Source organism: Numida meleagris, chromosome 4, assembly GCF_002078875.1.
Source record: "Numida meleagris isolate 19003 breed g44 Domestic line chromosome 4, NumMel1.0, whole genome shotgun sequence".
In the NCBI taxonomy this organism is placed as follows: domain Eukaryota; kingdom Metazoa; phylum Chordata; class Aves; order Galliformes; family Numididae; genus Numida; species Numida meleagris.
In genome coordinates this window covers 51,597,964-51,620,470 of record NC_034412.1, presented here as the reverse complement: position 1 = coordinate 51,620,470, position 22,507 = coordinate 51,597,964, and the positions used below count along the sequence as shown (strand labels likewise).

Here is a 22,507-nt window from a genome sequence, read left to right as displayed (position 1 = left end):
AGGGGGGAAAGGTGGGAGAGGGCCTGACCCCATCTCATAGCCTACCCGTCGTCCTGCTGGTTCTTGCTGGCGTTGATCTTGGAACCTTCGGCGAACTCCTCCGGGCCGCCGCTCATCTCAGTGGCGTCCTCCATGGCGGGGCAGCAAGGAGCGAAGCGCGACGGAGACCCGCGCGGCGTAGAAAATGGCGGCGGAAGAGATCCGGGCACCGCCTGCGCCGCCCTTATATAGCGGCGACGGCAGCCAATCAGCGCAGCCCGGGGGATGCTGCAGCGCCCCCCTGCGGCGGCGCCCCCCGCGCTCTCAGCTGGCCGCCGCCATGGGCGTGCTGCCGGTGCCGGCGGGGGTGCGCGCCATCCTGCTGGACGTGGAGGGCACCACCACCCCCATCGCCTTCGTGCAGGTGCGCGGCCCCGGGCGGGAGGGAGGCATTTGGGTTTTTGGGGATTGGGGGGGGGTTCGGGGATTTGGGTGATGTGAGCGGTTTTGGTATGCGGTTTTTAGCAACGCTGGAGATTTGGTGGGCTCCGGCGATGGCAGTGGGTTTTAGGAATGTTGGTGGGCTTGAGGGATTTTAGTGATTCCATGGGTTTTGGTGATTTCAGGTGCTTGGGTGGGTTTGGGGTGGGTTTAAGTATTTTGGTGGTTTTATGGTGGGGGGGCTATTTTATTGTGTTTGGGTGGTTTTAGGTATTTTGGTGTGTTTTAGAAGCGATGGTGGCTTTCGTCGATGGGTCTTAGTGACTGTGAGGGTTCTAAGTGAGGATGGTGGTTTCAGGGATCCGGGTGGTTTTAGGGATGTCAGGGGGTTCCAGCGACTCTGGGCTGTAGGGATTTGGGTGGTTCTTAACGATGATGGTAGTTCTTAGTGGTTTTGGTGATTTTAGCCAGTTTTTTAGGATTTTAGGGATTTTGGTGGTGTTTTTTTTTAGTGGTGATGGTGGCCCTACTGATCTCAGTGGCCACAATGCCAGCACTGCCCTGCGTGCTCCCACCTCACCACCAGCACTTGGAAGGAGGTTTTTAAGCCCTTTCAGCATTTCTCCGGTTTTGGTGACTGATCCACCATATCGATGTCTGCTTGTGCCTCCAGGAGACCCTGTTCCCCTACATCAGAGACAACGTGGAGCAGTATCTGCGTGCACACTGGGAGGAGGAGGAGTGCCAGCGGGACGTGGGGCTCCTGAGGCAGCAGGTGAGGGCATCGCTTGGCCTTGGGTCACGCTGAGGCTCCTCGTCCCTCCATGCCCTTCACTTTCCCCATCCCCAGGCCCAGGAGGACTCGGACCTGGACGGAGCGGTGCCAATCCCATTGGAGAGCGGCAGCGGGGACGAGGAGCTGGAGCGCGTCATCCAGGCGGTGGTGGACAACGTGCACTGGCAGATGGCTCTGGACAGGAAGACCACGGCACTGAAGCAGCTGCAGGGACACATGTGGAGGGCGGCCTATGCCACAGGGCTGGTGAAGGGAGAGTAAGTAATGGTGAAGGAGCTGGCACGGGGTGCCCTGTTCCCGGTGTCCAGCAGCAGAGGAGCTGCACCAGGCCCTGAATGCATGTATGGATGTTGGTAGGGTCAGTGCCTCCATAGAGAAGCCGAGAAGGACAGCCTTCCCATCTGCTACCTTATAAACAGGGAGAATTATCTTACAGTGGCACAAAAGCTGTGGATTTAGCCTTGCTGCTTGGCAGCATCCAAAGAGTGAGCCTTGCAAGTGCTGTACAGCAGCCTCAAAATATTTTCAGCTGACTCCACATACACGTAAATCGCTATAAAAAGAGTGAATTACTTTTTTTTTAAAACAGATAATGTAACATGCACTGAGCATATGATTGAGAAACTGGAGATAAAGGGGCCAGCTGGTTGCAACAAGGCTGCAGAACTCCATCCCACGTTTCCATATGCATCTGCTGGGAGCCCTGTGTCTATTCAGGGCAGCACCCTCAGGCCTTGGCCTAGTGGGAAGGCTGCTCTTTGGGGATGGCTTACAGCTGGGCTCCTCTAGCACCGCTCCCCATCCATCTGCTGCATCTTAGTCCCTCCCTGCCCTTCTGAGGCATTCCTGGGATGCACAGGTCCCTCTGGAAGCAGTGCACCCCTCTGGAAGCATCCTCTAGTGCCTCCAGGCCTTCCCTTACCTACTGCCCTGTTTTGCTGCAGAGTCTTTGAGGATGTGGTTCCAGCCATCCGGAAGTGGAGGGAAGCCGGGATGAAGGTCTACATCTACTCCTCAGGGAGCGTTGAAGCCCAGAAGCTTCTGTTTGGACACTCTACAGAAGGTGATATCCTAGAGGTAGATAACCTTTCCATCTTCCTTATGACTTCTCTGCCTGCAGAGCAGACCCATCCTGTGGCTGCTTTTGCTGTGGCGTTTTGTCAGCAGTGTCTCAGATGGGAAAGCAGGATAGTGCGGTAGCCTTGCTTATCAGCAAGGTTTAGCTCTGCTGCTCATACAGCATCCAGCCTTTACCTTTCTCTGTCTTTCAGCTCTTTGATGGCCACTTTGACACCAAAATTGGTCCCAAGGTAGAAAGCGAGAGCTACCGAAGGATTGCCGCGAGTATAGGATGTGCCACCAACAACATTCTCTTCCTGACTGATGTCCCTCGAGGTAGGTGGCCTGCAGCCTCACTGCCTCACAGGACTTGTCACAAGCACCCAGTGATGCTGCAGATCTCCTTGCTTCTGGGGCACCCAGCTCGCTGCTGCTGTGGTCCTTCCTGAAGCATTCAGGCTCGCACAGGGCAGTGGGAGATCTGTGTGTGACGCTGTACAATGAGGGAAAATAGGCCAAGCAGAAAACCTGTCCTTGCCCCAGGAAATAAGGAGAGTGTGTTAAAGCAGAGTGGAGCATTTGCTGAAGCAGTTGGTGTGCCCCATTTGCAAATGGGGTCAGGAGTTTCTGTGGCCTTTGCTCAGCTTCCCCTGGGAACAGTGATATCTCCTGTGCTGCTGCTTGGCATGGTTGGTCAGTGGTTGGTTCTGCTGTACAGCAGCAGGAAAACATTGATCCTGGCCTCCAAGGCTCAATCCATATAAAGCCAGACTGGGGAAGCCTCTTCTTGCCCTTCCTGGGAACATCTTCCTACAGAAATGGGCTGATATCTTGGTCTGAGCCAGCTCAGTCCGAGGAGTTAGCCCCCATCTCCGCCCTGGCAGCACTGCTGATGGGAGCTTGCAGTCACCTCCTTGTCCCTGCAGAGCCTACCCCGGGGCCTCTTGTTATGCTTGGCAGGAGAAGGGAGCTTGTGAGAACTGACTGCAGGCTTGCAGGGGTGTTGCGCTGGCTAACTCCAGCCAGTGCCACCTGCAATCGCTGCTCTGTCAGTCTCAACCTCTAAAAGCACATTTTACGGGGCTGCTTAAGCCTTAAGGGCCCTCCTGTGGCGAAATCACAAAGCACGTCTCCACTCTCTCCCTCTTACTTGTTTCAGAAGCAAATGCAGCTGAGGAAGCAGACACTCACGTGGCTGTGGTCATCAGACCTGGCAACGCAGGACTGACGGATGATGAAAAATCGTATTACAGCCTCATCTCATCTTTCACTGAACTTTTCCTGCCTTCTTCCACTTAAGGAAAGTGGTGCACGCACAAAAGGCTGTGCTTCACCTGAGTTGTCCCTGTGTAAGTTCAAGTAATTTTGTCCATAACCAGAATCTAAAACCAAACCCACGTCATGTGTTGGACCCACGAGTAATGCAGGTATGGATGAAGAGTATGGTGTGGGGTTCCCGATGCGGTACATTAGGGCTGCCACAGACAGCCGTCCTTGCTGCAGGCAAGCTGTATAGACCAGGAATGACTTAAATCTTGGCTACACCCACAGCAGGACCGAAGTACAAAACAGTGTGACTTGTGTGCAGATGCTGCTTGGAGTGACACTGTCAGCCCACCAGAATGAAGCAGAGCATACAGTAAGAATTAAGTTCTTTAAAAATTAAATTCTAGACCCACCTCATGCTGCTGCCAGGTGGTGTGGGTCTATGGGATCCAGCAGGCTGACACCACAGCCAGCTTGGCTGCATTTCTGCCCAAACTGTCATAGCTCCTCAGTAGCCAACTGCTGCTGGTCAGCTGTGAGCAGACCTTGCCAAACATCCTGCTGCATTGAATGAGAGTTAAACCCGAGATCTTTTCACCCACCTTACCTTAATCATGCCAATTTATAGCAACGGTCGTGGAGCTTTTCCTTGTATAGTCAATAAAACCACAGCTTTGCTTTCATTGTGCCCACTGTATTCCAGTATTTAGCCTTGCTGCCTATCATCAGTGATCCCAGCACCTAAAGGACAAATCTATTTAAAAAAAAAAAAACAAAAACCCCACTGTTTTTATCCCTGCTTTTGCCCTCTGTGGTCCATTCTTTAGGACAGACAAGCCTGTCCTGCTGAGGAAGCAGCACCATGTCCCTCATTGTCTTCTGATTTGAGGAGGGACTTGGTGAGAGCCAGGAGGTTGAACCAAGTGGCAGCAGTGGTGGTCTGACACTGCCGCTGGCGCTCAGCTCAAGAGTATCACCCACTACTTACTAAATGCTGTGCAGCTGTGCTTGAACTTGACCTCGAGGCTCTGGTGATGAGATGGCCATAACATACTGCCAGCACACACTCTGCCTTCCTGAGCTCTGGTGCACATCTACAGCTCTCCCCGCTGAGGTAGCTGTGTAGAGAACAAGCACCTGAGGAGGAAAAAAACATCATGCCAGCACTGCCCTTCTAAAACTTGATGGCAGCTGTGAGGCAGCTAATGTGAATGCCTTTCCGGGCTGTGTAGAGCATGATCCTCCTCCAAGAAAGAGCCTGCTAATTAGCACTGCCACAGTATGTACCTGCATGGCTGAAGGGTCCCCAGCTTCATTAAGTGTTAATTTGTATCATGACGGTGTAAATACCTCCTGTTCTGCCTTTGCCCTCATAAAGCTGTGCATGGGATAGGGGACAAAAATAAAACTCACTTTCTCCATAAAAGCACTTTATTTAGTGGTCATGTCTATAGTGGTTGTCATTTAGTTGTATTGAAATGTGCTGTTAGAAATACTGTAAGAAATGTACAGTTATTACCAAAAACCTGAAGTTGAGTTTGGATTGCATATAGGAAAAGGAAAAACAAGTCACAATCATCATCCTTCTTTTTCTTTGTTAAAATTGTTACAAAGTATAAAATGATAAACCGAAAAGTAGTAATCGATTTAAAGAAAAAAAAAAAAAAAGAGGACTATTTACAGTAAAACACCCTTAAAGCAAAACACTGCTCTGTGCTCCCTATGCATCCAGCGTGTGCCTGTGTCAGGGGTCCCCCTGCATCCTGTCCCCCTCCCCTTGGCACAGGACTGCTGGTGGAGCTGGTGTGCCCCGACCCACAGCCTCAGCATCTCCCTCCCCAAAAGCAAGTTCTGGCCCATGAAAGATCACGTAAAGGGCACTAGTTTTAACAGAAGGTTTTCTTGACCATTTCTCCTTCCTGGAGAGGCCTCTGCCCTTTGCAGAGCGCTGAATGCCCTCGTGCCCTTTCCCTTTCTGTCAGAAATACTATGGTGTGGTAGGAGTTCCCCTGCAAACTCCTCTTGCCACCATTTTCATTTCTGCTTCTTTTCCCACAGAGGTGATGAGATGCCATGTCAGTGCAGGCAGGAGAAGCAAACCTAAGCTGAGCCTGCCTAGGAAAATGGGAAACAAGTCCCACCCATCCCCTACCTGGCTGATCTAGCAGCCTTCCCAAACTCTGCATTTTCAATGAAGGGCTTTAACCACAGACTTTGTCTGTGGGAAATGTTTCTCCTTGTTATATCCCCACTTCAAGCCCCCCTGGGACCGCACAACAAAGCTATTCCTGCTTTTGGTGACTTAAGCCAAGCCCCCAGCCTCCACACCCCTTGGAAGCCCATTCAGGAAAACTGGCTACAAGGAGGAGCCTGGATCTCAGGCAGGGACAAAATGCATCTGAAGTTTGACTAGTAAGTGCATAAGGAGCAAAAAACAAACAAACAAAACCAACCAAAACCCCTACACACAGTAAAGCCCAGCTGCAATGATTCTGTTTTCATTGTAGGTAAGTCCAGTGTCTCTAACACAATGTCTACCTCTTCTGTGAACAACAACAGAAAGTTTTTGAAATACTACAGATGATACGTAGTGGAAGCACTAAACACTTAAAAAGAGCAGCCTCTTCTGGGTCATCTTTAGAGCATACAGGCATTCACTTACTAATTCAGCACCTTGCTTCCATCAGTCCCCATTGCAGTGCACGAAGCACCAAGCCCAGCAGAGTGCTCCCCTGTGCCATCTCCTCTGGAGTGGGCACAGTCCTCTCTGCTGCCCGGCAGCATCAGCCAAGTCTTGCACGATTTCTCCCAAATCCAGCTTTGCCATCAGCTGCTTCCCAGGCTGGAAGCAATGCCCACCTGCTCGTTGCGAACACCGGTCAGTTTGGGCCTTTCAATGTCCAGTTTTAAGTCCGGAAAAAACAGCCATTCTTTCTCACCCGATCAAGTTACGCCTATCAGCAGCAAAGAAAACAATGCAAAAGAGACATGAAAGGTGCAGCCTAGCAACTCAGGAACCAGCAATGTCTGAAGACTGTGCCCAGACAGGTCTGCTTCCTTCATCTCCTCCCCTATAGGAGAGGCAGAGCAGTGCCTACCTCAGAGGGGCACTGCGAGGACCCGCTGCCGAACATCTCCAACGGCAGCTATGTGTGACGGAGCTGCTGAGAAAGAGTTTCTGATGGCACAAACTGAACAACTTGTGCTCCCTGGCACTGCTGCTCAGAAGGATCCAGTCCTCTTCCAGCAGGCAGTTATTTTTGTTTGGCCCTTAATGAGGCAACTGCCCTCAGAGCCCTTTGGCAATATGACAATGATTGCACGTGGAAAACAAACTCATCAAAAAAAGTGTAAATGAGGTCATGTCTAACCACAGGACCCCACCTGCCCCCTCCCCCTGGCCAAAGGACAGGCTACACCTGATCCGTCTGGTACTCGGAGGCTTCCGACAAGCTTTCAGAAAAGCTCAGAAAGTTTTCCTGGTATTCAGAACAAACAATCTCAAATCTGTAGTGCCTGAACTCCACCGCAAACGTGCCAAAGTAGCACAGGAAACACATCACCAGGCCCCACTGGATCCTGGCAGCGTACATGTGGATGCCCTGCGCCATCAGGATGAAATCTGGAAGAGGAAAGTCAAGAAAAACATTCTGGGAATGCCAGTGGGAACAGAGACACTGGCCAAAAGGGGAAAAAACCCTCAGGACAAGCCATAAAATGTTGACAATCACAGTCACCAGGATGATGATCAACCCGGCTAGCCATCGTAAAGAGTGAGAGTGGTGCCAGAGGTGGAAAGGACATCAGGTATCTAACAAGATGGGAACTGCCTATGGAACACAGCAGCTTTTCTATGCTGGTCAGGGCTTCTGGTCCCAGTTCCCACTGATGAACATTTACAGAGGTAAAGACAGAGGTGTGGTGATATCAGTCACTTGCTTAAATATCAAACGAGCCACTGACAGAGCCAGCAAGCTGTGAGGGCTCCCACTAAACCCCCCTGCCTTCCTGCACATCTCCTCTAACCTCACTGCTCTCCGATCTCTCAGAACTTCCACTGCAATGCAAGAACACGCGATCACACAACCTCACAGGTAAAACAAACAATTGTTTCCAGAATGGGCTGTTACCCAAAATCACTTATTATTAGCTTATTCTTGGCCATTTATTCTGCCCTCTCACTAGTGTAGATAGAACTAACACAGCCACTTCTAGAGGGGAGGGCTGGCTGCAGCACCCCGGAGCATTTATACAATCATCAGACACCTAATTACCCCTCTATGATCCTGACATTTTTTTTAATCTCAATATTTGGCATGATTTCAAACGCTACAGTGTAGGTAGCCTTTACACCAAGCAGATGCTGTTCTTTACTGTAACCACTTTGGAAATCGCTAAGAATAAATTTTACGAACATTTATGGAGGAAGTGAGGGTCTAGCCCATGAGAAAAGCAATGCACTCCTGTAAAACAGAGGTAGCAAAACGAACTGATCACCTTGAAAACAGTCTGAGCAGTGCACCTGAATGTTCTGAGCTCCAAGGATGGCTGTAAGGGCCAATCTTCCCTGCTGCAGAGTCAGCCACTGACAGTACCTGACAGCACCATAGAGCACAAGTAAAGGATACAGAGCACCACACAGAGAGTGATGCTGGCTGATAAGGCGACTCTTGGAATCCCAGCTTTCCGTCCCTCATTCTTCAGGTTGATCTTGAGGGTGAGAGCAGACTGGATCCAGCATGCCAAAGTCCCAAAGCCAAAGGTCAGCGATGTGCCCACGTTGTGGATCTCCTCATCATTAGAAAGCTAGGAAGAAACAAAACAGTGATTGCCTGGACACCACAGGAATCATCTGCTAGCTACCTCAAACTGCTGACAGGGCATAACAGAGGAGAGCAAGAACCACTGGGGTGTGAGATAGAGATGCCGTATCGTTTCTTCTGGTGGAGATGTAAGGTCTAAGATAACAAAGATAAGTTGACAGCTGTCACAGTCAAGCAGATCCTCTGTCCAAAACTGAGCACAGTGGAAAATGCAGTCTCCTGGGGATTGCCTCCACATCTCCCTGACAAGACCCACTGACGCAAAGCTCAGGAAGAAATACTTCTCCGGCTTGACACAACGGTCAGGGCAGGCAAGGACAACCTGCCCGGTGCTTGTTCAGCTCCCTGCAATGACAGCAAACTGCAGCCTCCAGCTGCACAGAGCAGCGCCATCCAGGTAGGGGCTGCCAGAGCCCCAGCCCCTCCACTGAGCTAGCAGAGACGTGCTTCTGTTTTGGCAAGCTTCACCCACCAAATGCTGACTGCTTATTCCCTCTTCCACCTCTCTCAAGCACTGGCGTCTGAGGCAACGTGAACTCAACCCCACTGGAGTGCAAGTGCTTTTCTGTCTCTTGGCTGCTATTTCTCATAGGGCTCAGTGACTGTGAGGCGCTGCAAAGGACCAGGACAGCCACATTCCAAGAGCAAGAGTTTGCAAAGAGATTCCTCCAGGATGCAAATACATTCAGAAAGCCCACTAAGGGCGAGGCTTAGGCTTAACATTTTCCCTCTTCCCTCTGAGGCTCTTCTAAATAATAAGCCATCAGTGCATAATTCCTCCTTGCAGCTTTCATTCCTGTTCCGCAATTTAACCAATTCCCAAACAATCCACAATCTGCAAAATAACAGACTAGTGACCCTGCTTCTGCTGATCCTTCCCCTCTCTGTTTTTGGGGGGTTGTTGTTTTGATGGTTTTTTTTTTTGTTTTGTTTTGGTTTTTTTTTGAAAACGGAAGGTTCAAATTATGGTAGAAGCGAAAACAGGATTGAGCTTGTTTTCCCAAGGCAGCTTGCACTGCATGGGACTTACAGTCTTCATAGTGACTCTAAAATATCCAATCTGCAATTTCCTAGCAATGTGATTTAATGCCACATTCAGCTCAGTAGCTAAGCAGGGAAAAGCATGGGCTATAGTCTCATTACCACATGCTTTCATGGTTTGGCACAAGATCTAAGCAAGGATAGAGCTAACTAACAAGGAGTGGATTATTAATCCAAAATTTATAACCACGAAAAGATTCACAGCATCCACTTTTTAAGAACAAGCATTTGTTCTGATGGGGAGGAAAAAAAGGAAGACGTCCAAACTGCTTCCTACTAACTAGCTAGTCCTTGTCACAGAAATATTCTTCTTGCACCTAAATGTGGTTGTTACAAGGGCCTCGTAATTCCTAGCTGAGAAGCTCTCATGAAAAAGCAAACCTACAGGTTTTTGGCCTGGGCCATGGAGTTAACAAGACCTCCAAAACAGTTAAATTAGCTTGCACTTAATTAAAAAAAAAAAAAGAAAAAAAAGGAAGACTGTAAGTGCACAACGTTCCCACAATTGCTCTACAACCCAAACAGCTACTAATCCTTCAAAAAACAAGGACTTTTTCTGTATTAGCAGGAAAACCATCTCCCTTCCTGCAAAAGCAGTTGTGAAGCCTTTCTCTGTTCCTGGCAGCTGAGGCCCTTTACTTGCATCCCAGAAAGAGACAGAACAACAGGCAGAGCAATGGGATAGGGAAAGCAAAGCGACCCACTTGCTCTCATGGCTTGATTTTCACTGCAGACCTGACAGACACAGACCTGTGATCACAGTGAATGCACAACCCCACAGAGTAAGGCTGCGGAGCTGACAGCTTGACTGCTTGTCAAACAGTTGCAGAACAGATGGAGAATTGCGGGGACCTCATCCAGGCACCCATCACACCAGGGAGAGTGGCTGCATTTCTCTGCTGCGTCCCTCTTCTGGGAGTCAGAGGACAAGCAGGAGGTAGATTTAACCAACACACGTTTTAAGCGAAGGACACTAAAATGTCTGCTAAATGTGTATGGGCAGCTGTGCATCTGCTAGCACAGATGCAGACATAAACTTCCAGCTCAGTCCATTTACCCAGGACCATTTGCACCAAACCCCAGGGCTCAGGAGATTCAGGAGGCTCCCTGCTCTGGCTCTCAGCAGGTCAAGCATGCGTGATATATATGAACAATTATCACGGTCCTTCATCTCTGCGCATTCTGGAGCCACGATAAGCGGCAGGCAGAGGTGGCAGGGTGGGTATGAGGAGGGCCGAGGTGCAGCCAGACACGTGTAGTTCAAAGACCTGGGCAGACCTGCTTGAAAAGCAGGAGCCTTATGACACACACACAGCAGCGTGAGCAGCGTGCAGTACCTGAAAGTTGCCGAGTAAGGTCATCCCGAACGAAGCCAGGCACAACGCCACCAGGCCGCTGATGTTCAGCCACGGGTTCAGCACCTTTGGCTTCAGCTGAATGAAGCGCAGGACTGCGACGACAAGTGCTGAGAAAGAAGAGAGAGCACAAAGTAGGTCACCAGGCAAAACGCACTGCAGAAGTTACTTGGCTGGGCTCACTGCTCTGTATTCCATCCTCCGCTCACTGCTGGGGACAGTCACTCTCTGACTATTGGAGCCCACCTGCACTCTTCCACTCTTATTTCTACACAGTCCTTACAAAAGAGAGATCTTGCTCCCCATGAAATCGCGTGACCTTTTCTTAAAACAACGAGAGTGACAAAGGGGAATTAAATAGTCACCTTCCTGCCTTACGTGCAAAATGATGCCATTCTGATTTTCCAGAAACGCTCACGTTTCTGGCTTTAGTGGTTTCTGCTGGTTCTTCTCCTGAAGCAAAGGCTTTGACACAACTGAAGTCAACAGAGGCACGAGCTCAAGGCAGCTAATCAGAAGCACCCCAATGCAGCAGAGGAATCCAATCTACAGTGGCCAGCACGGCCTCATCCATAAAGCAGAGATAACACAAAAACAAATCTGCAGTCCGGAGATTCCCTGGTTTCACTTCTTCTCGCAACAGGGAGAAGCAGCGATGAAAGCAGACAGTAGAGCTGGGCTCCAAAAAGCTTTTGCCCTCCTTTCACAGCACCTGCCCTCATGCTCAGGTGACTCTGTCCTCGTGTCCACCTGGATCACGGTACCAAGACAGTCCCTGCCCTTCCATACAGCCCACAAAGTGGAAGCAGAGTTGTTTATACTAATTGAGATCCTGCCTTGATAAGCAAGATCTGACCTTCAAGCAATGCCACACATGAAAACAAACTTTAAGGATGCCTAAACTCCCCCCAGAAGTGATACTTGAAAACAAGGAAGTTCAAGTCAGGGTTCACAGTGAAACTCGTCTCACTCGATTTTGCATTACCAAGCCTCATTTTCATTACGGCAGGTTGAGATTCTCAAGGGATCTCACTTGTACACGCACAGGTACGGATTCATCTCAAAGCTCAACTCAAGCCAATTGCTCAGTTTCAGAAAGGAAAGAGCAAACCTGGCAGTGCCAAAAAGCATCCCACAAAGGAAAAGATAAGCGCGTACTACTAAATAAGAGCAAACCCAAGTTAAAATAATGATTTGTCCATGTCGGTTTGGGATAATTTGATCAAAATAAGTAAAGGCGTAGGCAGCAAACACTCTAAGAGCCTAATGCAGCTATCCTTTCCGAGCATTTGTACTTTTCAGATATTCCTTCTATTTAACGTTGAGTGTTTTACCCTTAACACCTGCTGCTGGAAGAAGCCAGAGAACTTTCACAGCTTCAGCAATGGAATTAGGGAAGAGGTGGGGGTGCAGGGCGACTTTTGCATAATAAGTTGTTGCACTTGTGAATATTTCCATGCCATAATCCTACATTTGTAGCACAGAACAGAAACCTTCCATGCAATGAAGAACAATCACGCAGCTTCAAGGCTAATGAAGCTCACACGCATCCAGCCTCATTCTGTCTTTCTACAGATGAAGCCAAAACAATCCTGGCTTAATCAGCAGCAATCACAGCTTTAAGCTGTGATTTAACATCAGCAGATCTAAGAACAATGAGTATTGGATATTACTTATGTTTCAGTGACTTCTTAGAATAAATTACGAGAGAGAAAGAAATAATTCTCCTCGTGGTTCCTACCTAGAAACGCCGCCATGTTCATGACTTGGCTAAACACACAGCTCGCAGGAGGAGTGTCACCTGCAATACTTGGAAAACAAAGCGTACCATTGTAACTCCAGGATGGCAAAGACGTGAGAACAACAACCGTTAATCAGAACGGTAAGTGGAAAAAAATATCTCGCTCACCTTATGTAAGGTGGTCTTTTGGAACCAGGTTTCCTACAAGACACAAGCACGCAGAAATTAAGATTCGAGAACTTCTTTCCCATTTTGTTTTCATCATTTAACTGTTTTAACAAAACAACTCATTGAAAGCAAAGCCCACAGACCCCTCTTACCTCTCTGCTACATTTAGTGCAAGAATTTTGTTATCTTCCACTGCTATGAAGTACCTGTCAAGAAAAAAAAGAAAGACACAAACAGCCTCAAACCTCATTCTGGCTTCCGTTCCAAATATCACACAACCTGGTAAGCACCTTAAAGCCCACCGACACGAAGTCAGGCAAAATCAGGACCCAAGGAGGCAGCCAGTGCTCAAGCATGCAGTTTTGTTTCCCAGCCCAGCTCTGTGCCTTCCTTTCTGTTAACATCTGCTCTGCATGGCCAGGTAGAGAAGCAGATCACCAAACTGGGCTAAAAATCATCACCCAAGGAAACATTTTCATTTTGAATCGGAATCCTTTGATTCACCTGGCTCACTCTGCTTCCTCCACAGAAGCTGTTTTAGCAGCAATAGGCTCAGACAAATAGCTTAAGCTATTCCTGCTGCTGAAAAACATGCCCAGATCCATGGCCAAAGTCACATCCTACAATACAGCACTTCCCAGGCTGAGCGGAGCTGCTGATTGCACACTTCTCACTCCCAAATTCATGCTGCAGTTGTCTGCCTGTGTGCCCTGGGAGAGCCCGCTCGGGGAAACCCACACCTTGTGTCTCTTTTGTTAAAAAGGGCTGCTGAGAAAGAGGCATCAGCATCATGCTGCCGGCAGGCTGTCTGTATGGGGCTACGTGCTCCGCCTTTGGGTTCTTCACCCCAAAGCAGAGCCTGAGCACCTCTCCAAGAGCTCTGCTGAGTCACGTACAGAAAAGGTGATGGAGGGAAATTTCTGCATCTTGGCCTCTTGATTTTTTTTTTTTTTTTAAGGCAGTTTCCAATAACGTGTGCCAGGAGGAAGACAAGGTCGGAAACTTGGCCTGGGGAGCATAGAAACTCAGGGAAATGAGCGTGCTCCGCCATGGACTGTCCCCTGGCCCTCTCAAGTGCCTTTCCAGCCCACAGAATCTCAAGCATCCCCCACAAATTCCCACTCCTGAACTGCAGCAGGTAACTTACACTATCCATAATCCGGCTGATGTAAATAGGGCAAACACAAGGGGCAAAAACATCCACACGCTGCATTTCTTCCCGTCCATACCTGCTAGAAACAGAGAGTAAAGTAAAAACAGGAGTCAGGGCACAGGCAATCATACCCCTTGCCCCCCCGTGTTGGAAGCAGCAAGAGCATCCCCACAGCAGGTGCCAACCCAAGACCAATCTCACAACAGGCAGCCCAGTAGGCAGTGCCAGCCTTACCCACCACTACAGCTGGCGTGAGAGGCTAAGCTGCTGCATGCAGGCAGCAGCTGCCGTGCTGTACAGGAACAGAGAGCCTGCAGCAGGGAGGCTCTTTTCAGACACACCTAGAGAACCAAGGAAGCTCTCAAAGCATTCTCCTGAAGCAGTTTGTGCAAGGTCATTCCACCAGACCCGCAGCCCTCACTCCTTGCTCCTTTCCAGAGGCACGTGGCAGCACAGCCTCCCTCCCGTGATCATTACCCATTCCACACACGTCATACCGGCACAGTCCGCAGAGCAAAGGGAGACGGATGCACATGTTCTCTCCTCACCCCCACAAAGCACACGATCAGCTCCCATCCTGGCTACAGCAATCAGCTAAAAATGGTGTTTGGACGCTCCCAAAGCGGAGCCAAGCTCAAGCGCTGTCAGAACGAGGTGTGACAAACAGCACCAGCTCTTAATGCCGTGCAATGCTGCATGGGCCTTAAGGATGCTGTGCACATCCTCTCCTGAGGAAGTATTTGTCCTCCAGGCAAGATCCCACTGGACAAGGTTGTGAGACGCCAGGGCCGTTCCTGCAACACGTGTCATTCAGAAATGCCACGATGCTGCCGCGCTCCAAACACAGAACACCTTGTATACCCCAAGAGCCCTCTGACAATGGATCAAATACCTTCTCACTCTGCTGTCCTGCGCAAACATTCCTTCAGGCACCAGCATAGCCAAGACATGCGAACAGAAAGCGAACAACTCCGCTCCAGCACCCGCTTTGCTTTCCCTAGGGCAGCAGCTGTACATCAGCTGTGCCGCCTTCCTGCATCCTGTGCGTTGCCGGAGGGGCACAACACAGCATCATCGGATGTGAGGCCAGAGGGCTCGTCACACCCTGAGCCACGCCACGCTTGCATAAAACCGTAAGGCTCAAGCGAAGCTGAATCACAAACCGTAAAAGAAGGATAAGCTAGCAAATAAGATCTCTTCTCTGGCCTGGGAGCAGAGGAAACTGCATGCAGGGAGCACAAAGCCACGCAAGCATTAAATACTTCAATGTAGCGAGCAGTTAGCTCCAGCGCGTACACGGATCTTCAGCATGGTGCAGCAGAACAGAAGAAATTGTTGCTGTGGGTGGAGCGCATTCCCCCACCCATCTCATCTCTATTCCTCTCCCTGCACAAAGGACTCTGGTTCCCCACGGCCCCTGCTGCTCCAGCTGCAGCTGCTCTGCGAGCAGTGCCCTTGCCTTTTTCTCCCGCAGCCCATAAATACGCAGCGGCATCCCATAGCTGCAGCTGAGCTCCTTGCTCCCATCCCGCTGGAGGGGAGCAAGCAGGTAGATGTCACCTCCCATTACAACCCACGTTTCCTCTGGGAGGTAACTGCTGCTAGCACAGCTCTTCTGCTTTCTGCTGGACTGAGCCAAGGCAGCACAATTACTTCAGCTCATAGATAGCAGGTCGTCTTGCTTACCCTTCCCCCTCAGTAAGGTACAAAGAATGCACGGATGCGACTAAAGCAGATACTGGAGATAACACTTGTCTTCATTACCAGCTTGCCACAGTTCCTCTGCCTTCCAGCGTGCCTCCCTGCCACAGAATCACAGCCATCCCAACCTACTTCAGTGCTGTCTGTCATGAGGAACGACAGGTGGCACAGGGCTTGTCCCCCAGGGCAGAGCCTTGAGCAGCACATGGGGATGGGGGCAGCAGTCCATGGCTGGAAAGGACATCGCCGCTGCTGCAGCTCCTTGCACAGGCGCTGTGCTGAGGTAGGAGTGCATGTACCCCTAGTGCCCCATCCAAGGTAAGGCATGGATGCAATGGTTGGACCAGACACTTTCTAGTGCTGCACACTGGTACATCCTACGCATGCCTGAGGATGTTCAGCCATCCCTGTGTGGTCAGAGGATAGTTTAAAATCAAGACTTGCTTGGGTACATCACACTTGCGCTGCTGTTCAACTGAGACCATTCTCAGCCACTGCCTTTGCAGTAACCTGCTCAGGTCCTGGGTTCATGTCTTCAGGGGGAGAGGCCCCCAGCACCTCCATCAGCAGCCAGGGATGAGAGAATAAGGAACGCAGTCAGCACCCTCTCCTGAAGCTGAGCCAAAACAAAATGCTAAATGGGAAAAATAACCTAAATTCTCCCTGGGAAACGTAGAAACCATTTCTTTGAGAATTAATTGCTCCATGGGGATGATGCTGAGCCAACCTTCCCCTCCGCAGCTCTGCTCTGTGTTGCTGCCACCACCAGTGATGCCAAGCCTTAGTTGTCCAGCTGGCGGCACCAGCCATCTCAGCAGGCCTGTGCTTTCCCAAATAAACATACCAAGTTTGGTAGGCCATTGGGAATTGCTCGCACCTGTTTTGTCTTCTCCTTTTTATTTTTAAGGCTTGCAGCAAAGGGAAAGCTTTAGGCGACCAATGGCCCTATGGTGCCACAGGCTCGGGGGGCTGACACAAAGGTGTTTTCAGTGCGGCAGCTAACGCAGCCAGAGGCAGCCCACTGTCCCAAAAGCACACAGCACGGTTTTCCCATCCCTCCTGACACAAAGCCTCAGGCTGGCATCACAAGAGCCCTGCTACTGCAGGACAGGGCGCAGAGCGGCAAAGGCTTTTGCATCAGTGCTGCTGCAGAAGGTGTCCTGAGGATTTCCCAAAGTGGAGGCTTTCTCTGCTGTCTCCATCCCCGCTCTCATGCCTAAACCTGCTCATACAATCTGCCATTTGCTTTCTTCTTGCTGTCACTGCCCCATGGTACTCCCCCAAGCAATTAAGCTCCTGTTCCTCTAATGCAGGCGCTTCAATAACAGTGGGCAGCTCACCAAACCTATCCTGCCACAAGTTCATTTAATGTAAGCATCTTAATTTCTTCTGCCAAGAAAGTCACGGGCTCTTCCTGGAGTTGATTTTGCCAGCAAATGCAAGGAAGGAGAACACTGCCACATTAATGGAGTTGCAATTCTTTCTCGAGACGAGAACATGCAGAAGCATCTCGAGGGCCCATTCACAAGCTGCACGATATGCCAGAGCAGCATTCCTCCAGAAAGCATTTCACAACACCCGGCCACTGAGTCATTTCGGAGAATAGCCACAGAGCCAAGAGCACTGGGAGAAGGAGGAAACTGCTCAAAGCATAGGGCAAGTCATAAAGAATGGATGTGAGGCAGCAGCCAAGGGGAGCGGCACAAACGGAGGCTGGGTTTTGGTGACAGTCTCTGTTGGTTTTAAACGGAGGACCCGCTCTAGCTCTCCGTTGCTTCTTACAAGCGAGAGTAATGCAGCCTCTTGATACCTAATCTCCGTAACGGGAGGGACAGGCACCAGCACATGACGCAACACACCACCCACAAGCTACGAATGCCAACACAACAAAGCAAAGCTCTTTTGGATTTATCTCAAGGTCCTGAGCGCACGGTGACAGAGATAAGGCACGCCAGGAGTTTGCCAATAAAGAAGAGAACAGCGACGTTACGCGAACACGCCGTCCACCCGCAGGGTGGGATGCTCCAACGCCCAGCTAACACCTGCACGCTGCGCAGCGCCCACATGCCCGTGCCCTGCCCGCGGCCGGCTGCCACGCGGTACTCACGGGCCACGCGGGGACCGGCGCTGAGCGGCCGCGCTACAGCCGGAGGCGACGCCTGGGAGCTCTCCTGGGCCGGGCCCGCCTTTCTGGCATCGGGGTCCCGCGTCGCAGCGGGCTGCTGGAAAGAGACAAACGCGTGCAACCGGCCGGGCTGCCGAGCGCCCAGCGCCGCCGCAGGAGGAGCGCAGCCACGCACGGCTCGGCCCCGAGCGCTGCCAACGGCCACCCGCGGCCGCCGGCTCCTACCTGAGGGTGGCGGCTGCTCCTCAACCTCCGCTCCTGACGGTGACGGCGGCAGCGGCCGGGGGAGGGAGGCGGGAGGAGGGGCCGTGCCGTCGCCGTCCCCATCCCCGCCCCGGCCGGGCGGGGCCCTGGCGGCGGCACAGCCCCCTGCGGGGCGGCGTTCGGTTCGGTCAGCTTTGGCTCTAGCGGCCGAAGTTGAAGTGCCTCGCGGCGAGCTGGCGAGAAGTGACCGCTGCGGCCCCGCTGGTTCCGGCCGGAAAGGAAAACCCGGCAACCGATCACCAGCCTCCTCCGTCGCTTCGACCCTGCCGCCAGCCAAAGCTGGAGAGGAAACAATGCGGCATATGGAGTTTTAAAGCAATTTCTTTCTCGGTAAACTCCCGAGTGCTCGAGATATTTTCTTCTCAGGAGCTCTTTTCTGAGCAGATGGGAAATGCAGGGTGCCGGCGGCACACCGGAGACCTTTCAGAAATTAATCACGGCTTCTAAAAAGCACGCATCCCCGGGGCAGCGGGCGGAGGTGGGAGCATGCTGGTGCGGGATGCTGCAGGGCTGCTTCTCCACGTGGGCACAAGGGAACGATGCTTTGGAGCTGCGTCCCTCAGTGCATCACCCTTGTAGAACACCACTGCTCCTAAATTTCTCTGCGAGGTTGCGTTGATGTGCCTCCGGGGACTTCCCCATCCCACCTTTGCCCCATGTTGGTCTCCACCGTCAGACATCAGTCGTAGAATCACAGAATCGTTAAGGTTGGGAAAGACCTCTGAGATCACCCAGTTCAGCCACACACCCATCCCTACCGCATCCCTCAGTGCCACATCCACATGCTTCTTCAACGCTCCCACGGACGGTGACTCCCCCACCTCCCTGGGCAGCCTGCGCCAGTGCCTCACTGCTCTTTCTGAGAAGAAATCGTTCCTAATATCCAAGCTGAACCTCCTCTGGTGGAACACGAGGCCATTCCCTGTCATCCTATCACTGATACCTAAGAGGCCGACTCCCACTTTGCCACAGCCTCCTGTCAGCGAGTTGTAGGAGGTGACAAGGTCTCCCCTGAGCCTCCTCTTCTCCAGACTGAACAATTCCAGTTGTCTTTTCATGCATACCGGACTCATCCTGCCCCTGTCCCCACTGGGCTTTTCCTGCCGGGCAGTGGGGAACCTGCCTGGCAACTGGCCTACCCCAGAAAGGAGACCAGCTCCAATACATGCAAATGATCAAACTTACAGCTTCAGTTTGCTGTTAATTAATATTTCCTCCTCCTGATGCCTTGCAGCATGTGTGTGATCCCCATCCACACTTCACCACATCAGTGCTCTTGGTGAGGACCAAACTGTGTGCCAGCTCTGTGCCCACCATCTTCCCACAAAGCAGAAGAGGAGCAAGAGTCCTCATGCTCTGACACTGGGCATCAGGATCTGCCCTCAAAGCTATTTTTCACACAAAAGATTTTCCACAAGCAAACCCCTCTTTGCAGACCTCACTTACACCTCAGGAAGAAGCAAAGGGAACCCCCCGCCTTGGGGATGGTTTGGCCATTGCGGACAGGCTGTCATTTTGGTGGGCTCTTCTTCGGAGAAAGAGGTAAATAAGAGAGAAGGAAGGAAGAAAAGGGAATTGCTCAGCATTTGTTTTTATTCCTGGGAAATGCATGTGTTCTGAAAATAGATGTACCACCTGGTTTTCCTGTCCTGTTTCTTTCCACTCCCAAGCTGGAGCAGGGCTGGACGAAAAGCATCGCCCACCCAGCACTGGGGGCGGGAGGAAGGGGCCAGGGACCGCTCAGAGCTGCAGCACAGCTAAATACAGCACCTGAGCAACTGTTCCTCAGCTCAAGTGATAGCCCTCATTTTGTTAGCCAGATCATCTCTCATCAAAGCCATCTGTTCCTTCATCCAGCTTTTAAAATATTTTGATAGGCTTCATTTCTCCAAATGCCTCACTGCTAAACATACGCTGTCTGAGCATGCGCACCTGCTGGTTGGAGCAACAGGTGTGCTCAAGGTTTGCTGGAGGGGTCGTTGCCTGCAGAATGCCCCTTCTCACCCTAAGAAGGATCCCCAGGTCCCAGACCTCCAAGGCAAGCTCTTCTCAAATTGCTCACGCTATCCCCACCAAGAAAAAGTCACTAGGGTTTGGGACTGGAGCAGCAAGTGGAGGTGACTAAGGTGATCAGCACCCTCAGTTAATTCTAGGCTTATCAGCTCTGATAAATACCAACTCACTTCTGTATTTTGTCTCTCACTGCAGCTTTCCCCCAGGCATCTTCCAAAGCCCGCAATGGGTGCTTTTGTACCTTTGTCCTGCCTGCAGGCTTTGCTTTCCATCTTTAGGGATGCATCTGGTGTGAGGCAGATGCATGGCTTCACCTGTGCTGGGCCCACACCTGTGCTCTGTCCTTCTGGCTTTAATCCCAGGTTGGCCATACCTGGTGCAGGCCATGGGACTTCTAATACAGTTTTCTCAGAAAAAGTCTAAATCAGGGTCCAATCCCCCCCATTCTCCCCTATCTATCTATCTAATGAGGCTGCTGTTGTAGTATGTGCAGCTGTGGATGCCTGGGGTTTCAGCTCAGGGACTGGGCACTGCTGAGCCAGAGCTGTGGCAGAAGATAGGCACATGGGCTTATGTTAGCAAACAGCTCCTCCACTGCCAGGCTCTGCTCTTGGTTCCTCTTTGCATCAAAGGAAGATCCTAAGGAAAGTCAGACCTTGATTCCTAGAGGTTGTGAAAAGGAGACCCATAACCGCCTGTGAGACCCTTTTTGTGTAATAGTACAGCTACAAAACAGCCCAGGAGCAAAAATACTGAGGTGCTACAAGCCCAACCTGGGCGTGCTTTCAGGGCCGCAGTGTGGCAGTAGATACATCATCAACCTTCACAAATCCCTCCACATCAAGAGCCCTCTAGGATGCGAACACCCCCAAATCAGCTGACCGAAGCCTGTAGTTACATCACTGCATTGACAGCGTGGTGGGGGGCTCCAATGGATGCAGGAGACCTTTCAGAAGAGAATGGCTTATTCCTAGGATCCTCCTACCCAACAGCCTGCTGTAATACCAAAGGCCAGACCACATTTCCTATCTGATGGGCTTATTTCCAGGAAGGTTAGCTGGTGGTTTCTGGGTCCAAGAAATCATCAGCCTAAGCCAGAGGAGTGCATTTGCCCTGCACAAGCTGCAGAATGAGACAAGGACACAAATATTGTCCCTGCTTGAAAAGCAACCGCTGAGCCACAGGAGCAGACACTACTGATCCTGCCCACACGTCCACTGCCCACACAAGGCACCTGTGCTCGAGTTCCACATCTCAGTGCCGTGCAGGACTGTGGCACAGTGCCCAGCACGATGGCGTACAGCAGGATTGCCGCTGGCTTTCCCCAGCACAGCAGCAGGGCTGCCGGGCAGGAGCTCACACACATGAGCTTTCTGCTCCACTTGGCCGCCTTTCAGAGACTGTTAAGCAAACCCTGACACATTTCTTAGCTCTGGAGCTCACGCTCTCTCCTGAGCCTGTTTCCAGGTGTAACTCTGACGCCAGTGGGTTTTGCTCCTGTTCACCCCTTGCTCCAGGGATTGTCTGAACGTAGCACAGCCCGTACACCATACACAGAAGTGCAGATGGGGTGAAATGGAGCCTGGAAGCTCCTCAGTAATCAGCAGCCACAACCTCAGCTTTGCTCCATTTCTGCTTGCCTCTTTACCCTGACTGTGGTGTTTGTACGCAGCTCTAACGGGATTTCATCAATATTTGTGTAGCCAAGTACACACTGGAAGTTACAACAGAAGCTCTCCTTCAATCGTGTGCCAAGTCCCAGCCCTTGCAGAGCGTTTCTCTGAGCTGACACAGGACAGAATGCATGTGGGAATGCACAAATGATGTCTGAGCTGACATTACATTTTCTCAGAGCCTCACACATTCTGGCAAAAAAGGTGACGACAACTCAGCCTCTGCTGAGTGTGAGAGCCCACAGCCTTGAAGCTCTCAACACACAAACACTCCTGAGAGAGGAGAGCAGCACGTGTTGTTCCTGCCTTAGCGAGGCTCCACTGCTTCCCTGCTGCACTGCATGAAGCTGCAGGCCCGCAAACCCCACATACTGAAGGAGACTGCACGACAGAATACAGCCGAGACTGCTTCCATACCAGGGAGGTACCTGCGTTCTACCCACATTCAGGACATTCACTTGGGAAACGTCATTTTCCTGCAAAGGACAGCTGCTATTTTTTTTTTATTAGCTCCACCACGCAGATAAAGTAAAGCTGAAGAAGTTACAAGCTCGTGCCTAAAGCACTTGCAGGATCTTTAAATTTCCAAAGGATGGCTTACCTTCGTTTTTCGGAATCACAGCTAACTTGTAAATAGCTTCAAGGTCTCAGATTCCGGAGTCCCACTGGAACTGGTGTTGCTTCAAGTGTACCTACAAGAAAAGCAGCTGCTACCTTGTTAAAATTTCAGGTAGTTAGCCCTGAGAACAGCCAGTGTCACTTTGCGGGGCTAGCTGTTCTTCTCACAGCACAGGAACTTACAGGAATCAGCTTAAGGAAGTCCAAGTAATAGCAGTACAAAAGAAAAAAAAAGGGATCTACAATGTGATAAAGATCAACAGGAAGATGTGTATGTAAGCTGCTGCAGAG

At 51.0% G+C, this 22,507-nt stretch overlaps 3 protein-coding genes across 11 annotated transcripts in view; 1 reads left to right on the top strand and 2 right to left on the bottom strand.

Annotated features, from left to right (window-relative positions):
* The window catches only part of HNRNPDL (heterogeneous nuclear ribonucleoprotein D like), a 4,564-nt gene extending 4,383 nt beyond the window's left edge, over window positions 1–181 (bottom strand). For all 4 annotated transcript variants that reach the window (XR_002438832.1, XM_021397154.1, XM_021397152.1 and 1 more), the window contains exon 1: window positions 46–181. Coding sequence is in view for 3 of the 4 variants with exons in the window: in XM_021397154.1 (XP_021252829.1) it covers window positions 46–134 (89 nt within the window). In the remaining variant the exon portion in view is untranslated. The remainder of the gene's footprint in view (window positions 1–45) is intronic.
* On the top strand, window positions 147–4,314 carry ENOPH1 (enolase-phosphatase 1). Its single transcript, XM_021397150.1, has 6 exons — window positions 147–403; window positions 1,094–1,195; window positions 1,271–1,473; window positions 2,161–2,293; window positions 2,488–2,611; window positions 3,435–4,314. The coding sequence occupies exons 1-6, from the start codon at window positions 185–187 to the stop codon at window positions 3,572–3,574; spliced, it is 921 nt and encodes a 306-aa protein (XP_021252825.1). The 5' UTR covers window positions 147–184; the 3' UTR covers window positions 3,575–4,314.
* Window positions 4,955–22,371, bottom strand: TMEM150C (transmembrane protein 150C). Of its 6 annotated transcripts, XR_002438831.1 has the most exons (11): window positions 22,200–22,369; window positions 17,874–18,191; window positions 17,631–17,745; window positions 13,817–13,901; window positions 12,822–12,875; window positions 12,670–12,702; window positions 12,502–12,569; window positions 10,743–10,870; window positions 8,170–8,347; window positions 6,640–7,163; window positions 4,955–6,495 (listed from the first exon to the last, which is right to left on the bottom strand). XR_002438831.1 is itself a non-coding variant. In XM_021397148.1 (10 exons), the coding sequence occupies exons 2-10, from the start codon at window positions 17,973–17,975 to the stop codon at window positions 6,955–6,957; spliced, it is 969 nt and encodes a 322-aa protein (XP_021252823.1). In that variant the 5' UTR covers window positions 17,976–18,191; window positions 22,200–22,371; the 3' UTR covers window positions 4,955–6,954. The 6 variants fall into 6 exon arrangements, 5 of the variants coding, with proteins under 5 accessions (XP_021252823.1, XP_021252820.1, XP_021252821.1 ...); XM_021397148.1 differs by having other exon boundaries at window positions 4,955–7,163; window positions 17,631–17,742; window positions 22,200–22,371; XM_021397145.1 differs by having other exon boundaries at window positions 4,955–7,163.

What these genes read in the sequence shown, in the direction of transcription:
- ENOPH1 (XM_021397150.1), top strand. Translation starts at nt 185, where the DNA reads ATGGCGGCGGAAGAGATCCGGGCACCGCCTGCGCCGCCCTTATATAGC. An exon ending in CCCCCATCGCCTTCGTGCAG is followed by an intron (nt 404 to 1,093) that starts GTGCGCGGCCCC and finishes TTGTGCCTCCAG; the next exon opens with GAGACCCTGTTCCCCTACAT. An exon ending in CCTGACTGATGTCCCTCGAG is followed by an intron (nt 2,612 to 3,434) that starts GTAGGTGGCCTG and finishes TACTTGTTTCAG; the next exon opens with AAGCAAATGCAGCTGAGGAA.
- TMEM150C (XM_021397145.1), bottom strand. Translation starts at nt 17,975, where the DNA reads ATGGGGACGGCGACGGCACGGCCCCTCCTCCCGCCTCCCTCCCCCGGC. An exon ending in CGCCGGTCCCCGCGTGGCCC is followed by an intron (nt 13,902 to 17,630) that starts GTGAGTACCGCG and finishes CTCTGTTTCTAG; the next exon opens with CAGGTATGGACGGGAAGAAA. An exon ending in GAACATGGCGGCGTTTCTAG is followed by an intron (nt 10,871 to 12,501) that starts GTAGGAACCACG and finishes CTTCTTTCTCAG; the next exon opens with CACTTGTCGTCGCAGTCCTG.